The sequence below is a fragment of the Pezoporus occidentalis genome, unplaced genomic scaffold, assembly GCF_034315485.1.
Source record: "Pezoporus occidentalis ecotype Australia unplaced genomic scaffold, CSIRO_AGI_Poc_V1 ctg252, whole genome shotgun sequence".
In the NCBI taxonomy this organism is placed as follows: Eukaryota; Metazoa; Chordata; class Aves; order Psittaciformes; family Psittacidae; genus Pezoporus; species Pezoporus occidentalis.
The window spans coordinates 46,991-65,256 of record NW_026914416.1 but is presented as its reverse complement, the minus strand read 5'-3'; the positions used below and the strand labels follow the sequence as shown (position 1 = coordinate 65,256).

At 41.8% G+C, this 18,266-nt stretch overlaps 2 protein-coding genes across 5 annotated transcripts in view; one reads left to right on the top strand and one right to left on the bottom strand.

Moving 5' to 3' along the window:
• Positions 1 to 6,702: 6,702 nt before the first annotated feature.
• Positions 6,703 to 16,276, bottom strand: COPS4 (COP9 signalosome subunit 4). 2 transcript variants are annotated; one of them, XM_062623415.1, is made up of 10 exons: positions 16,044 to 16,276; positions 14,809 to 14,888; positions 13,861 to 14,012; positions 12,502 to 12,605; positions 11,506 to 11,659; positions 10,210 to 10,360; positions 9,639 to 9,833; positions 8,216 to 8,331; positions 7,788 to 7,872; positions 6,703 to 7,262 (listed from the first exon to the last, which is right to left on the bottom strand). In XM_062623415.1, the coding sequence occupies exons 1-10, from the start codon at positions 16,115 to 16,117 to the stop codon at positions 7,129 to 7,131; spliced, it is 1,245 nt and encodes a 414-aa protein (XP_062479399.1). In that variant the 5' UTR covers positions 16,118 to 16,276; the 3' UTR covers positions 6,703 to 7,128. The 2 variants fall into 2 exon arrangements, with proteins under 2 accessions (XP_062479399.1, XP_062479400.1); XM_062623416.1 differs by having other exon boundaries at positions 9,639 to 9,809; positions 16,044 to 16,274.
• A 111-nt stretch (positions 16,277 to 16,387) lies between these two features.
• LIN54 (lin-54 DREAM MuvB core complex component) overlaps positions 16,388 to 18,266 on the top strand; it is a 40,547-nt gene continuing 38,668 nt past the window's right edge. Inside the window, exon 1 of one of the 3 annotated variants that reach the window (XM_062623410.1) lies at positions 16,388 to 16,718. The gene's annotated coding sequence lies outside the window, so the exon portion shown is untranslated. Of the gene's footprint in view, positions 16,719 to 17,185; positions 17,322 to 18,266 lie in introns of those variants that run through there. The other 2 variants (XM_062623413.1, XM_062623411.1) reach the window with 2 other exon arrangements.

Here is an 18,266-nt window from a genome sequence, read left to right as displayed (position 1 = left end):
GCAACCTTCTGCTTCAGACCCAGAAGTTAACGTATATACTACTTGATGAGCTTACTTGTTTTGTTGCCTGACCAAGGAAGTCATAATATTCTACTCTCTGCTAATCCTCCCCTGTGTGCTAATCTTTATTCTGCATGGAAGAAAAAAAACATCTAATCATAGAAGATGCCTTCAGGTTCAGGGAACAGCTATTGAACTCCATTATCAAAACCCCATAGATCAAAGTTATCAGTCAGTGGCTGGTAAAGGAGACTTACAAAGGTAGGTTTAGATTTCCAGCCGCATCTTTCAGCACTGCTCTAAGCAAAATGAAACGTCCTATATCAAGCTACAGCTTTTGTTATATATATAGCTTATGTTCTAAAAAAGTTTGTAGAAAAGCCTTTAGGCTTTATGGTTATGTTGAGCAACATTTTATTCAACACACCCCCCCTTTTACTGCCTTTTCTTCTCTGTGCTAAACAAAACCTATGAACTAGGATCAAGCTTGGATATATTTGGTTTTAAGGATTTAAAACTTCTTAGCATCAAAATAATCTGAACTCAATCTTTCTGAAAACAGTTCTAGTAGCTTCCTTACATGGCAGACTTGGAACTGTGGTAGAGAATCCAGCCTCCCACTACCATATACTCTTGAATGTTGCTGCATCAACTTTTTTTTCTGTACTAGCCTTCATTTAAAGCTTAAAACTATACCACACCACATCCGTGCTTTCAGTCCCCACAGTGCTGCACAGCGGATGTGAACAGACTAACACAACACAGGTGAGAACTAACAAGCACTGCCTTTTTCCATTTTTAATATATAATTTTTCTCAGTCTCCAAGTCTTTATGATTACTCAATGTATATACTTTTGCAAGTATACACATTGAGTACATACTCTGAAAGAGGCCTGGCATCTCACCTGGGGAACAAGGGGACTTGTATCTTAGGATGTACTTCACTTCCAAAAAGGAGATGACAAAAAAGGAAAGAGCACAGGCTTGGAGCACATTCAAGTGACATCTTACAAAGACTGTGGTACTTCAAAAAACTCTCCAACTGCCCCTTCCTGTTTTGATACACTACTGTAAAGCAGAAATACATAACCACAGTTACCTGTTTCCAGGTAATAAACGCACTAGTTCAAGGAACAAAAACCTAGTAATGTTATTCCCTATAGTGCTGGAGGTTATAAGGAGCCACAACAAAATACCATACCCAACATAGCTAAACAAGGCAGTGGTAACTATAGAAAGTTACTATTTCCCATTCATCAGAGAAGAGTAGTATAGCTAGTAGGGGATTTTAACCACACGAAACAGTTACAGAATACTACACCCTACAATTCCCTTCTAATTTTATAGTGCAGCAACTTGGCACTGCTGTTCATACATATAGCAGAGCCCGGCTAAGCAGAATATGATGAAGAACGCAGTCTTCTTGCTTCCTGGCCTTGAAAACACTCGGTAACAATTACTGCAAATCATTACATGGTGCTTTAGTGGCACTCAGGTGTGTAACTGCAGTGCAGGTTTTGAAAGCAAAGTCACACCACCAGTACGTGTTTTGATTACAGAAAAGATCAGGTACTCAAATATCATTCTTTGAAGACAAAAATGGAAGCATGTTGTGTACTCTTAAGTGTAGAAGTTGCAATGCTGATTACAGCATTTGAAAGCCAACAAAAAGACAACCATGCCAGTTGTCAAGCCAAATTATGCAGTAACTGTTAATACATGTTGTTAATACATGCTTCCCGCAATCATTCCCCAAACCATTCCATGCATGCTATGCTGTGAAAGTATTTTACCAATTACTTGCTTTATAGCATGGTAACAAGCAAATAGGAAATAGCACTTCAGATTTAGCCCAGAATAAGTATACTGGCAATCTGGTCATGGTAGTAATATTAAAGCAAAGAGCTTCTTTTTTCATTTAATAAAAAAAAAAAAAATTAAAATTGAAATTAAATAGATTTTGCATTAGTGAAAGCAAAAACCAGCAAATGCGAAATGTACATATGCATAAAAGACAGCTTCCTTTGCTCTTGAACACTGAAGTTTAGCAGAAGCTACCAAACTTGTGAGACACATGGTCAGCTAGCTTCTTGCATCATTTCAGGCAAACAATGTAATTGAAGTGCACTTGTATCAACTCAGCATAGTTGATAAACTGTTCCTTAAATAAAAACAAGAGTGAAATAGGTTGACTACTTTAAACCTTCCCTAATTATGCACAAAATCATCTTTCAGACCTCTCTTTATCACGTACAAATACATCCAAGACATATTATCAGTTCTCCCATAAACATAATGAACACACTGATAAAGATGCAGGTAGCTAAAAGCAAGCCTAAAGCTATTAAGCAGCCTACTCTCCATTGAAGACCCACCATAAAAGTCTCCAGATTCAGAAACATCCTTCCCTAGAAAACCCAAAACGTAGCAATCAACATAAGAAACAACAAACACTGAGAACAAGGAAGTTTTTTTTTTCTTCCTATAATTTTAGATAAAACAACTGAATAGTTTAGGGTGACATAAAAAAAAAAAAAACTAATAATGAAAAAAGATACTAAAAAAAAATGGCTATCCTCTTTCTGAAACAAAGAGCAATATACTAACCACACCTCACTATACTTAAAACATTGTTAGAATCAGTCTGCAAAGCCCAGTGGTAGTGTTTACCCCCTTATTCTGAGTGAAATCCTATTCCTGTCATTTTTCCCTCTGCTGGAGGGAAAATTTTCTGGTATCAAGTGATCCAAGAGTCAAAGTACAGAAGTAAGCCTGAGCCATGCATGTGGGAAGAAGACTTTATAATACGTTTTGAGTACAAGTAAAGGCTCAGAAATCTAAAAAGCCAGGAGGCTGATCGATTTGTTCTTCTGTGCTTGCTACACATGAACACAGTTTAATCACAAAATGGAACTGTGAATGTGCTGGTAGTCTTCCACGAGGGCTAAGGCCTCTACACTGGTTATGTGCACTTCGCTCTCCATCTAGTGGACAGCTGCTGATTTTGGCTCACGCATTAAGGCAGAGCTGAAGCCAGAATGATACCCGGGTCAGGAGTGGTGTGTGAGCTCAGAAGGGTTAGCACTGCCCTGTTTACTTGTTCCGTTAGCTGACCACCAAAGGTCATCTTGGTTTTGAGGCTACAGTTGGCCACTTCGGCTTCTCCTCTCAGGAGTGGTTCAGTAAATCTGTGCATTGCTTTCCAGAGGTCATTCCTGGCCCACAGGGAGAAAAACTCCACAAACAGCTATGAACAGCTGTTCAGCTTTTTAGAGCAGTCTTCTCCCTTAAGTAGCAAAATGAAGCAGCAAATGCCCGAAATTGGGATGTATATGAATGGCACACATAGCACACCTCCAACTGCAAAGGGCGTGCTCCCAAGAGCAGAATTGTGTGCAGAGGTCAATGTGACTTGCTTTTCAATATATATATATATATATTTAAAAAGAAATAATCTGTAAGTAAGAAGAAAAACAGCAGGCTGTAGACTAATAATGACCATGTCTGTACTTCTCTTGAAGGGAGAAAAGGATTCTCAGAGTACCACTTTGAACTAGTAACAAGTAATTTCACTTGAAAATATGTGGTAAAAATACTCTTCAGACTTGAGAGGGAACACCATTTATATCACCATTTTGCTTTTCCATTTCTGATGCTGTTGGACCAACATATGCAAGAATACTTGCATAGCAAAGAATAACATAATTGAGACTCACTTCAGTTTCTTAGTAATAGTGGCAAGGTGCCCTGAAACAAGACACCTCTTTATGAATCTAGACAAGTGTAGTAAATATAGCAAGTGTACATGCTCTCTGCGCTCTTTCCTATATTAAAGAATTTGATTTGATAGTAAGCACTTGCTTCTGTAAAATTAGTTGAAAAAACAGTGATGTGATATCACCCGGAGCCTGACCTCCTGAAACCTTACGAATTCCTTTCTTGAGGGATGCTGCCGTGTCATCCAACCCTGTTTTCGTAATCAGTTAAAGAATTGAAAAATGTGAAGTTGCTTCAATCCAAGGTATGCAGCCAGATATGCACTCAGATGAATGGAGCTTCCAGCAGAATGGAGATGACGAAGCACAATTAACCTCTGAAGACTGATGTTTTTTTTTAAACATCAACAGCAGAAATGGAAAAAGAGTATCTAAATCTATTAAAATTCTGTGAATGTCAGTATCACTAAATGCTTCACTTTTTTTTTTAAGAGAGTTACATTAAGATATTTACTAGTAGCAAATATAAAACTTTCAGGGTGCTCTCTTTCCTATGTCAGTTCCAGTAATAAGCAAATCCTCCTTGTTTGGTTTTGTTTAGGAAACAGCGGTTTCCTCTACAAATGTTGTTTTCCTATTTAGATGATTCTGAAAATGTTTTTTTCTCCCTGATTGGATCATGAAATGAAGGAAATCTTGGCAATGAATATTATATTGCAATCAGGCTAAATTTCTGTGATTGCAAAACCATGAATTCATCTCTTTGTAGGAATCAACAGATGAGAGCCTGTGCATCCAACTTAACCCCAAATCCATAATAACGTAAGTTTCATGGATCACTGAAGCATTCCAGAGTAAAAGTGAATATAAACAAAGTCAAAACAAGTCTGGCTAAACAAGGAAAAAAATGAACCTGCTCTGAAGCAATGAGACAGAATGTCTGAGCCTCTGTAGAACTGCTACTAACAAAGGTTACACTGCGAATCTCAAGATGCAAAGGTATGACTAGTTAAGGGAGTGAATTTACCGCACCACTTAAAGTCTATTTTAATTATGGTAAGTCCCTGCACTTCAATGAACTGATCAAAAGCCTAATCACAATTTTTTTGATTATTTTTTCTGCTGATACTAGATTAGATTACTACTCAAGTAACTACTACTCAGATACTGTGTACAGAATCATAGAACCGCTTGAGTTAGAAGAGACCCTAAAGTTCATCTAGTTCCAACTCCCCTGCCACGGGCAAGGACACCTTCCACTAGACCAGGTTGCTCAAAGCCCCATTCAACCTAGACAGTATCTGTCTTACACTGTCCACATATGTTTTGACTCTGTAGTTGCCTTTAAAGTAACTGGGAGAGTTGAGAGGAAAAAAGGTCATCTGGAAATAAAAGAAGCTAGCCAATGAACTGCCAAAGCTAGCTCTGAGCTTTTGACACAGTTGCCTTGGAAAACGCAGTACAGCAAAGATATGTACAGCACGCTCAGGACTTGCTGATGGTCAGCTTGGCCTTAACTGCCATCTACCAGCATCTCTCCCACTGTCAATAAATTATTCACAGCTGCTGTTAGAGAGTAAGATAGGAGGCTCTTTAGTAAGACATATGACCCTTGTGGGTACTTGAGGTGAAGGTCCAGTGCCAGACATCATTCCTAGTAGACAGAGACTCTTATACTGAACTATGTTAGCTCACACTGAAGGACAACAGCCACCCAACCTCTGTGTATAATAACCTGAAAAATCTACCCCTGCTCTTTTACTGCGAACTTTAGATGTCTAGAGTGGGCAGCTCCTTCCTGGTCTCACAGCTGCTCTGCCACCACTCCCTCTCAGAGAAACTAGAAGATGCTACCAACCAGGAGTAACTTACTTGGTCAGTTGTTTCAGGGCTCAGAAGTGTCACTTGCCAGGTTTACAGAAATGTGTCTTATTTATGGATGAACCACCTGTCACATGGCTGATGGCTTTTCTAAATATCTAACAGCACTACAAACCTAAATTCTAAATACATCAACAGGATGGGGAAAAAAAAAAAGGGGGGTGTGGGCGGAAAAAAAAAAAAAAAGGCACCGAGGTTATAGATTAAGCCAAAACTTTTGACTCAAAGACATCAACATCCTCCAAATTTTGAGACAAAAAGACCAGGATGAACCAAAGACTGAAACCTCATTAATAGTATTTTAACTTGACTGAAATGAAAAAGGAGCCAAGGTAATTCACATCAAAGCTGGAATTACAACCTGAACAGAATGACCTCAAAGTAGAACATAACCTCTAGACAGTAACAGCTATTGATGAAACTCTGCCTTGGCTCTCCATTACCACAAAAGCTGTGAAAACCTCTCCAGCAAATCACACAAGACTCATACCTGGCAGACCGTAAGGATGGGTAAAGAGTACACAACTCCAGGCTGACAAAATCAGAGGGTCACTGTGATACCTCCTTCCCGTGCATAAACTTTTCAGATTAGCCCCACTTATGTGATATCTTTACCTAGTTGTAAGTAATCTGCACAGTATTCTCCAGCCACTCGTTTCAGGTGTTTAATCTTCTGTAGTGCAGAATCCCTACCTGTTAAGTTTCTTATACCTTCAGTTCCAAATAAACCACTACGGATACTTTTGTTAAATTACCAGTTCATGCTGACCTAGAAAATAAAACAAAGAGCATACACGGCTTACCTCATTTGGCATGTGTTATGCTCTCATCACTTATCATGTAATTGCAACAGCAGGGGAAAACTGGTCTTTACTCCATCTCTCAGAACAGGTAACTGTGCCCTGCTGCACTAACGCATAAGGGTCAGTATTTTATCCAGTTAAGACTTCAGACTTAAGTTTTATGAACAGAGAAGGAAAAAAGATGGTTTTCATTTAACACTTTCAGGGGCTAGAAATGATAATTCCAAAAATTCAACTTATTTCAAGTTACTGCTTAAAGGAAAAAGAAAAAACAAAAACAAACCCAGGTCCCTGCAACACATAAACCAAGAGGCTCATTCCAGCCTTTATTAGAATAATTACAACTAAAAGAAACATGGCACTTTCATTTTCACAGCAGAACAAGCATTTTATGAAGTAACAGGGTACAAAGCTATAGCAATACAGTGGAGAAAAAAATTAAATAAACCAAAACGAAAGTTTGCTGTAGACACCACAGCTGCTGTGTAAACCACAGCTTTCAGGACAGCAGAGTGCAATGCAGAGGCAGCAACAGCATCATTCTATGCTCAGGGAACCAGGGGACTGTCACACCAAACATGGTATCACCTAACTGTGTCCTAAGCCAGACTGAAAGCAGAGGTGTGGAAATGAAGTGGTTTATTCATTTGGTTCACAGTCCTAATCAGTTTCCCTCTTCCAGCACAGCAGGTGGTTGAGTGCCTCCATTCAGACAATGGCTGTACAGTCACTGAGCCATCTGTGCCTCCATTGCCTGCGCTGTCCATTCTGGAGCTGTCTGACTTATCTTCTCCAGCAGGTTGTTAACCTGGAAACACAGTGACTGAATCTGCTTGTCCCAAGTTGGCAAAGCTTCACGAGCTGGAAAAAAAAAAAAACAACAAAAAAAAACCAACAACAGCAAACATCAAACAAAAGCCATACAAAACAATGTAAAACTTAGTGATTATTTTGCCTTTTCAACTGCAACATTTTCTTCTACCACTGCCCCCACCTACCTCGAAGAGGAACACTCCTGGCAGCTACATCACACTAATTTTTTTATTCAAAAGCTATAATGATTTTGGCTGCCTGTCAGAAGCCTAACTCCTGCATTGCAAAGTAGGACCGAACAGGAAACTTCCTAGTGAACCTGCTCTTACATGGAGACTGATGGAATGAATTCCCACTTTCCAGCGGTTAAGAGAATGAATGGTAGGTAGGGTGGGCAAAGTGTGGTCCTCCGTTAAGGCAAACTCTGCCACCTCCTGGCCACAGCAAGAGACAGCAAGCTCGCTCCAGATAGAAGATACTAAGAAATGCAATTTTCTCACCCTGTGAGGCAACAACTCAAAACGCTCACTCTGTGTGGTGCTTAAACAAATAAATTACTGTGGTGGAGCTTACTCTCAAAATGAACAATTCCGTCAATCTGATCAATGAATCCATTCATGCGACCCTCAGTTATCATCTGAGATGCTATCTTTTCTGCCTGAAATAACAGAAGAAAGATGTTAGACACTTCTTCCATTCTGAAACAAGTTTAAAATTATTAAGCCTTAATAGCCCTTATGGGTTTTTCAACATCTCCACATACTGGGGCTGGGGACCCACCAACAACATAAATTATGAAATGATTAGATGTACTATCAGTGGTTCTAACTCCTCTATTGTTCATTCCACATCCTGTACCTTTCCTTCTCATAAGGTGTGCTAGATATTTAATCTTCCTCATATTATTTCTTAATATTTAACTTGTTTACCTAATATCTACTACAGCTGTCTTCTCATGTCTCTGATGCTCCCTGTTTTTACAAGATGCAGAAAACTGATACCTTAGCTGCAGGGATCTCTAGTAATGCTCCAAGCTCTTCAAAAGTAATGTTATTGTAAAGTTTGCTTGCAGATAGTAAGTTGTGTTCAATAACAGCTCTGTCCAGGATACTGGAACCTTAGGTTAGATGAGGGAAAAAAATTCATTACTGTATGATTAAAATATTTGGTTTATAGTGTAGAGCAAATGGAAAACAAAGGGGTTATGTGTGCATAAGGTCCAGATGCATCTGCCTTGCATCACTGTTCTGCCATGCAGAGGAAAGAACAAAAAATGGATGGTGGATAACGTGGCTGATTTTAAGACAGGCAGCTTAAACCCCTTTTAATTTCCAGCAGAGCCCTTGGTTTTCCTACAGGACTCAGCATCAGAATTGAGGGAGTTTTACCTTCTGTGATCAGGCCCTAGCTTGCCAAATGGAAAGACTATCACATTTGGTTTATTCATTAAAGTACTTAGGAGTAAAATTAACCAGCCCCTTAGTATGCTTTTATGATGATAAACCTTCATGTAATTTCTCTCTTCTTGATTTAACAGTTTAACTCATTTGCCCTTTAACCTTCAGTTGAAGATAAGCACATTATTAAATACCAACTAACCTGCATTCTTTAACTTACATGGACAGCCACAAATTGACCCAAGGAAAGGACTGCAGCTTACTGTTAGTAAGCACCTTTAATCGGTTTTCACCTCTGTGGTAGCACAGTTATTTGTCCTTAATCAATGAGCACTGTTCATTAGGAAGGGTTTCCTGATTAAGAGGTGCTTCGTGCTTATGTATTCTTCCACTTTAATATTCTTCTAATTCAGAAAATTGAGACCAGAATGTTAAAGATTTCAGTGAAGTCACTACTTCACATATTTCTCACTGTTCAGAGGTTCCAAGAACAGAGCTAATATGTCACTGAAACAGACCAGAAAAAGATTTGGAGAGTGCAAGGTCCAAGTCACCCCCTCACTATTGGTCATCTTCCAACCAAGTCAGGAAGCAGTCCAAATAAATTTATGATCTGTACAGACCATTTACGGCTTCATGCATATCACATGTTTCTAGGCATCCTATTTATAACAGTGCCTTAGAATTGGAGAAGTTCAAAAGGACAGAGACTCAAAGTATGAGGCAAGGTTAGAAACCCTGGAAGGTTGTCAGTGAAGAGGACTGTACATGGACAGAGAAAACAGCATTTCACAAGTTATCTTCTAGAAGAATACTTCAAAACCTTAATAGCCAATCAGAAAGATCAACCATGGCTAAGAAACTTTACTATTAAACTATACTGAGGGTAACATGTTGGGAAATAATTTTAAAATAACCATATAAGCAATAATAAATTCTTTTCCATCACACTTCTTGACTGCATTGGGCAAATCTAACTCCTGTGGATGACAGACCCAGCACTACAAGGCTTTAGAGAAATATGTACCATCAGCTGTAGTTGCTTTCTGGTGAGGCATTAGCATAGCTGCAAACTCTTGCAGTTGATTTCCACGAATAATTCTGTCAAGATACATTTTCTCCAAGATCCCATAGGCTGCCAGCTGCTGGCATCTCTCATCCTTGAAGAGTGTAGCAAGCATGCGAGAACGTTGCTGTCCTAGGAGAGTCAAGAAGAATCCTCCTAAATGATCACCAAAGTATTGAGTGTTTACAGGTAAACAGAGAGTTATCATGATTTTTTCCACAATAAATGCAATTAACAACAAAGCTCTACCAAAAAAGAAACTCTGCTGTGTTCAGTTCAAAAACAGTTTGCTAAAACACTGACCATCTTTTGCATCTTTAGCCAAGATGCCACCAAAGACACAGAACTAATCCAAATCTGAGTTAACAGTATGCCAGTAGACAATTCTGACACCATATTCACAATTCTGGGTTCCTCATCAAATCTTAGCTACAAGATCTCTCCCTACAAGTAATGCACAAGCTGACTTGCTTCACGGGATATGAAATACCTGTGTTGGGTCTTTCATACAAAGATATACCATGTTTTTTACCTGCTGATGCCAAAATAGTACAATGCAAAGCATGCTTTAATGCCTCCAGTCGCTCAGTTTCATGGACTATGCTCTTATAGGACAGCTCATTGTATCTTTGGGCAGCCTCAATGAACTTTCTTCTATAATCAAGAACTCGAGCATAGCAAACCTAGAAAGAAAATACGTCTCAGAAAAAAATAACAGGGGTGGCTGCATAATATAGGGGTGTATAAATTGACACATTATCAAGTGACAGCTCCCATAAATACAGCTTCACTGCATCTTAGGGAAATCTGTGAATTATTAGCTCAACTTGCAAAGCCCTTACTAAAGCATCAAGGAAAGGAATTGAAAAGTGCATTTCCCAACACTATTCACATGTTAAACACTGCAAATGTCTAAATGCCAGAAACTAAGTAAATGAAATATTGTACAGCTGACACTGTACTTACATAAACTTCCCCTTCACTACTGACATTGACAGCTAGCACTTAGGTAGCAATTTGTATGTTTCAAGTGTTTGCTTTTTCCTTTCGGCACTGTAACAGCATCTGATCTTTCTTCTCTCCCCTCCTTTAAGCTTTCTAAATGCTTACAGAAAATATTTACACTTCCAACTGAGTGCATGCTTTAAAACACAGAGTGGGAGAAAAAAAAAAAAAAGGAAAAACCAACAAACCAGAACACACACCCCACCCCTACCCCCCCAAGTTACAGCTCCTGAGCTTGTGGCACATCTGCTTTGTGTTGTAGAATTTTAAAGACCACCACTACCTCCTGATTAGTACTGTCACACTGTAGTTATCACTGCTCATCCCAGTTACTAAAATGCTTTGAGAAATTAGTGTATGAACTATGTACACAGTAAACCCACAAAAGGTTAGCAATTACTTCATTACTTGAGACTTAAAGCTACTTTTATGGATGTGACCTACTACTTAATTATGTGGGGGGAGGGGGAAGTTTCACTCGTTCCTAATATTGGATGCGATTTATTTCCCTACTTAGATTTACAGACAACAGTGAAGGCAAAACTTTCAACAATATTTCGGACACTTTGAAGCCTAAGTTTTATTTGCAATAATGTCAGTAAAGCTGGCATTCAAATAACCTTTGCAGACTTATCTTCAAATCATAAAGAATGAGCTGTTTAATTATTGCTAAGATGTGGCTCTCAAGCTCCCGAAACCACTTAGAAGCTTTTCCCTTTGTCTATTTTCTCATTATGAAAGTTTTAGCAGCACTATATAAAAACAACTCAATGTGGAATCACCTCTCTTTAGAAAGAGAAAGCAACAAAGCAAGTTAGACAACCTTATAATGGATTTGCAGCTGTTCATTAGTTGATTCATTCTGAAGCAGGGAAGCTCGATTAATATAAGCTTCTGCTTGAACTGGGTCATCATCCTCCAGATACAGCCTGGCAATTTTCAGGTAGGTCTCCAGTTTATAATCTACATTGTACTGTCTGTAGAGAAACAGAAAAGCAAGTACTCAGAGTCGCTCCACAACTACCCCTGCTCTTAGCTGTTCTAAACATATATTATGATTCTTAAGCATTTGGCAACATCTGCTTTACCTTGCTTGCTTCACCCCTAACGACAAAATTAGTATGCTCTGTTCAGGGTAAGGAAATTTGAGATGAATGTCAATATAGAACTGGCTCCTACGAACAAAAATAATGCTGTCCACCAAGAGACAAATGTACACTCTAATAATGTGGTTTTAGTGGACTAGTCTTTTAAGCCACTGATTGCTTCAGTTAAGAAGCAATCTTCAAGTGGAACAAATAGGTGCTAAATATGCAAAAGCTATAGCAAGTCCTTCTACATGCACACAAAGAAAGAGGATAGACAGGACAGCCAAAGAAAAGTAACAGAAAGAGTTCTAGACTTAAAAAAACCCAACCAATCCACAAAGAAACAAAACACTACAAAACCCCTCAACTGTATTTGTTAATATCCAATTTCAAATTATGTCTTCATTGAGAACTGTAAAGGCAAACACACAGAAGAACTGCCACCTTCCAAGACACTTTCAATAACTTAGAAGCAGTTTTGTGAAATACTATCAAAAAGGCTGTTTATCAACGAGACTAATAAACATTGCAAAGCTTCCAGTGCAGTATTTTGACCCACTAAACATGCTGTCACATCAAGCTATGCTTTCGTCATCCAATAATAGTTCTGTCATCAGCTACTGAAACCCTGGGATAATATGCAACCCAAAAATTCTCCTCACTGGTCTAGTTAAGTACAAAGGGAGCAAACATACTTTACAACCCAGAACTAAGTCTAGCACAGCACTTACTTTTGCCCTGTTTCCAAAGGGATCCCCACCAATACTTGTGCTGCATTTCTCCAGTCTTCTTCTTTCTCATAGATTGATGCAAGATGTTGCCTTATTGAAGCGACCTCAACAAAAACAAAAGTAATAGCAAATGCTATAGAAGTTGCACGGCTCTGTATTAACCTGCAAAGTATTTGTTCTTGTTCATGAATCCCCTCAACCAGTACCCCAGCTCCACAGACACAGCAACCTGCACACACGCAACTCTTCCCACATGAGAAGTCCCATGTGGAACTCCTGGATCAGACTTCAATACCAAGCTTTTTAAATGAGTGCTGGTTCGAAGCATTTTCACTTAAGCTTGTGACAAACTAAAAGGAATTTATCTTCAAGGACCGATAGGTATTAACCTTTTATAAAGCTTTTTAAAAGATGAAATGAGGCTTTCAAGAACTGGTGCACCAAGATTCACAACCCATGTCTTGCAGTTATACCTCATACCATACCTGTAAGATATGAATGAGGTGAACTACGATTAGATCTTAATGAGGAAACTTCTACTTTGTAGAGCATCTGTCAGCAGGTAAAATATCAGTGCTTATAATCTGGGGTTTATATGCAAAAGTGTAGGTAGAAAAAAAAGGAATCATCTGATGTCTTGGATTTAATTTATGCATAATCATTTCAACATATAGGCAAGCATGTTCAATTAATACTTAAAGCTGATTAAAAAGATAGAAGATAAAGAGAAGCAAATACAAATCACGGCAGAAACTGCCTTTTCTTCTCAAATGCTAGATCCTAAAGGCTTTTTATGTAAACATCATCTGTAAAAGCTCTCAGATGATGGTGAATGCTCAATAACAAAACCGAGGACTGAACTGAAAAGCAACTGCTGCACATTCAGTAGTTAACTAGAACCACGACTCAAGAGAACATTTTTTTCTGGTAAAATTATTATGGCTGAAATGCACACATATTTATTTTGAAATAAAAATTATTTGTCAAGATGCTTCTCTCTTTACATCACCTCCCTGTTCCTTTAGCTGTGTAAAATGCAATATAGTAAGAACTAGTATGCCTCTCAACAGTACTCCCAGTAGCTCAAGCATTGTTTCACTTTAAGAGGCCATTTTCCTGTAGCAGAGGAATTAAATGCCCAGCATCCTGATGAAGTAACAAAGTCTGTACTCTTTGCAAGGTCCTAAATACTCTACATTTTGCTCAGGTTTTGCATGTACAGGAATGCAAAACTGTACTCTAAGTAGGAGCATTTGTTTTGAACAGTTTTGATGACTTAAAATCATAAGCAGATAAGCAGGGAAAAAAAACAATAAACCAAGCCTGCAAACAAAAAATTCCTTGTCACTGATCTCTCACCTGCTCTTCAAATGAAATAACTCTGGGCTGTATTTTTTCCAAGGTGAAGTGGTAAATTTCTTTGGCTGTGCTGTCAGGAAGACTTGGAAGATGTGTACAGAAGTCTGTCAGTAGCTGACGTGAGATCACTAGACTGACATTCTCGTTCACCACTGGTTCAGAGACACATGGAAGAAAAACACAAGATAGATGCAATGTTTGCCAGTGCCTTCACTGTATGCAATAACTTGCTTTTTTAATTTTGAGTAGTTCAAGTTTCAAAATCTGTATCTATGTGAGATTTGGGGGGGTTTCTTTGGTTTTTTAGAGGGTGTTTTTTTTTTTCCTTCTTGGAAAGTTTATTTACACTAGAGGTCACTAGAGTACTAACCTGACAGATAATTAATTTCTCACTGATTCATAGTTTAGAGATGCTTCATCCTGAATCACTGTTCTCAGTTGCTGAAACATCTCGAACAAAATAAACTATTAGGCTAAATTCACTAAGCTTATTGTTAACTTTAAAAAATCATAACTGGTATAATTTATAGAGGTATACTACTAACCAAAAATCTAATACAACACAAAAAAAAACCCAACACACGCTATCATTTCTTCTTGACAGTTTTCCAAACCAATTTGAAATGGGAAAAGAAGGGGATTGTTAGTTTAAATACCACCTGGCATTCGGTATCAGTTTTAGCATTTAAGAGATTACTCGATGTTTTTACCTTCTGATCCTGTCACACTGTCAAGTTAGAAAGCTGTTACCACTTGCAAACCTTACAAGCCCATTCTCCCTAAACTTCTGAAAGTGGTGATGATGGCTCCTCCTTTATTTGTGTTTGAGTTCCAACAGGACCAAAATACCACTTATTTAAGTAGCCTCACATAGAGTTAACAAATACTCAGTCCCACAGACCTCTGGCCTTCACTTAGTGTGCAACTGACTACACTAGATGCACTTACTTGCTTCTACAAAAGCTTTCAAAGCTTCAAGTTGTTCTGCACCCGACAGCTGAATGGCTTTTTCCAATATTTGACGATATCTGTCCACAGATTAAAAAAAAATAAAAAAAAAATAAATCACTCATAGGGCACATTTTTTCACTAACAAATTGCATTTCTTTTATTAAATTTTCTATGTCAGAGCCCTACTTATATTTTTATTTTCTATATTCTTGATGTAGCAATTTTCCCAAGTGTTTTTGCTCAAATGTCAAGAACATTCACTTGGAATTGGTATCCCAGAATTAGATTCTCAGATAACATAGTTATTTTCTTATCTAAGAATATATACGTAAATTTTAAAGTTAAAAAAAGAAATCATGTCCCTAGAATAGTGCACAGAAAAAGTAATAAAAACTACATCCCTCAGAGATTAAGGTTAATAAAGTTAGTCAAATGTTCAAATTGCCATACTCAATGAGAATGAGAAACAGTGATGGGAGTAGGACATAAATAATGTTATAGCCACTTGATATGAGCATAGGCACAGGCTCTGCATTTTTAAGTGTTTATTCCTGCAAAAAATGACAGCTCCAGTTTTCACACTCCATGAAGTTAATTCACTTTGCCTGGGCCATAACCTCAGCGTGTGCCATACTGCTTAAGTACTACATTCATGCTGAAACCACATTTTGAGAGGATTCTTTCCAAGTTTTTACACGGAACTCCTAAAAGCGAAGAAATTTCTCTACAAAATAAGCAACTGGACTGGGGAAGAATTTCTGTCTACTGATGGACATCTGACCAAATTCTCAGGGGAAAGAAAATGTACACGACACATTACACTGTGAGTAGCTCAAACCCCAACGTTTGCTATTTAAAATACCCACACTAACGAAAATAAGAATAGTGGGGTTACTGACATATCTACAGAAAACGGATTCCCTGGCCTATCAGTTTCGCGCAGCCGATGGGCATGCAGTCGAGCTCTGAGGTGCTGCGGGCACACACACGAGGTTGCTAAGGCCTCAAGCCTATGCCGCGACACCGCCAGCACAGAACAGATCGTTGTTACAAACGATAAATAAACAAAAGATGACAAAAATCACGAAGCGAAATCTTTCTTCTATTGAAAAAAGGGCGGCCGTGGGGCAAGAGCTGCCTCGCCCGCTCAGGGGCCGGCAGCCTCCTTTTCACCTCTCCCCGCTCCCAAGGGCCACTCGCCCCCCTCCTCCCTGCCGGGCGCTGGCACTCACTTGCCCGCCAGATCCTTGTGCGAGCCACTGGAGTTCATCAGCTGCGCCAGGTCCTGCCTCACAGCGGCCGCCATCTTCGCCAACCCGCCGCCGTCCTCCGGGCGCGACGCGCGCCTCCTCTTACCATAGAGCCGCGCCGCCGGCAGTATAGACGGACCGCGGCGGGGTCACGTGGAGAGCAGGGAGGGCCGCACCAGGCAGCACTCGCCCGGGGGAATAAAGCTCAGGCAGACCCCACGCACACGTCCCCCTCAGGGCTGCGAAGCGGCATATATATAAATATACACATACAGAACCACGCTTTTCGGCAGCCTCTAACCCAGACTAAGGCCAACCCAATGTAGGCCGCGCCGGGCCCTCCTTGAGCGTGGCGAGCGGCCCCGGAAACGGGCAGGGAGGCGGTCCCGGAAGCGCGGGGTGGGGCGCCGCGCCGGCGGTTGCCAGGGCGGCGAGGCGCAGTATTATGGGATGCGGCGGGGGAATGGCGCGGGGCGCGTGATTTTGAACAAACACGGCGGCTTCGTCCCGGCCGCTACCGCCGCCACGGCCGCCGGCCGCGGTAGCGGGGGGTAGTGGACCGGCGGCGGCGCAAGGCGCGGGGAGCGGGCGGTGAGAAGCATTCATAGCAATAGTGGCGGAGGAGGAGGAGGAGAAGGAAGAGTGCCCGCCCGCCCGGTGAGTGCGAGGGGCGGGAAAGCGCCGGCAGGAGGATGAAGAAGCGGGTGGAGGCACAGCCCCGCTGACGGGGGGGGCAGTGGCGAAGCTCAGGAGAGAGCAGCAAAGCACTGACAACCTCCTCCCGCCTGAAAGGCACAGGCCCGGCCCCGCTGGCCGCGCTCCCTGCCGCGGGGCGGGCTCCCGGACGGCCCCGCCGACCTCCCCGGGCTTTCGGGCACAGGCATTCCGGTCGTCCCGCTGCCGCGGGGAATGCCCGCTCGGCGGGTCTCATCACCGTTGCTCGTTGAGATCACCTGCGCCCAAAGCTGCGGTGGGGTTAAAAAGGATCCGGGGAGCGGCGGCGGGAGGAGCCGGCGGGGGGGAGGACTGCGACGCCGAGGCTTCCTCCTTGGACGGGGGGTCCGTGCAAAGCCCGCCGCCTTCCCTGCCGGTCCGGAAGCAGTTGGTGTTTGGCGGTGGGGCAGATCGGGGCGGGGCGGCGGGGGCAGGTGCGGCGGGGGCGGGCCGCGGGGACCGGTGGTGACGGGATGAAAATGGCGGATCTTTCGAAATACGGTGGCGGCTGCTGGCGGTGCCCGGCTGCTCTCTCCCGCCGATGAGGTGAGGCCCCGGGGGGCGGGCGGGGGGAATGATCGCGGCGGGGCGGGCGGCGGCGGCCGTCGCTGGCGTCGTGCGATTCCAATGGTGGCGGTTGCTGGGGCTCGCCTCGCTGGGCCCGGGGCCGGCGGGCCCCAGCTCCTTTGGCCTACGGGACACCGCGTCGGGCGGTGGGGAGCCTTCGGCGCCGGTCCCCGGTTGTGGCGGCGGCGGGACGCGGTGGCAGCTGGTTTAGGGCCGGAGACTCTTCTCGCCAGGTTTTTGCTCTCTACAGCTACCTGAAGGATGGTTGTAGTGAGATGGGGTTGTTCTCTTCTCGCCAGTAACAAGTGACAGGGCAAGAGGTAAAGGCCTAAAGCTGCACCAGGGGTGGTTTATACTGGATGTTAGGAACAATTTCTTTACTGAAGGGTGGGCAGGCATTGGAACAGGCTGCTCAGGTCAGTGGTGGAATCACTGTCTCTGAAAATGTTTATAAACTGGATGGACGAGGCAATTAGTGACATGGTTGAGTGGTGGCCTTGGTAGTCCTGGAATAATGGTTGGACTTGATGAGTTTAAAGGTCTCTTCCAACCCCGCTAATTTTTGATTTGCCGGTGTGGCTCGTTGGAGGGACCAGGCTGCCCCCAGAGGACCTGCCAGGGCTGTGCTGGACTTGGACCAGGGTGATGACGACCTTCCTTTCTCTGCGGGGATGCTCACTCAGGCTCTGCTTGCAGAGTGGGGTGCGGTGAGAACGGCATAGTCTGTTTTCTACACTTCTTAATTCTCCCAAGTACGGGGATGTACCTGCACCTTCAGTGTGCTGCAGCACAGCTGGGGGCAGCTGTTGATTTTGAAGTGAATTTAGCTGGACTGTCTTTTGGAATAGTCCCTGCTTCAGTTTTCATTGCTCTTTTCATGAGGTATATTGGTGATCAGAATGTGTTACTAATTATTGTGGCTTT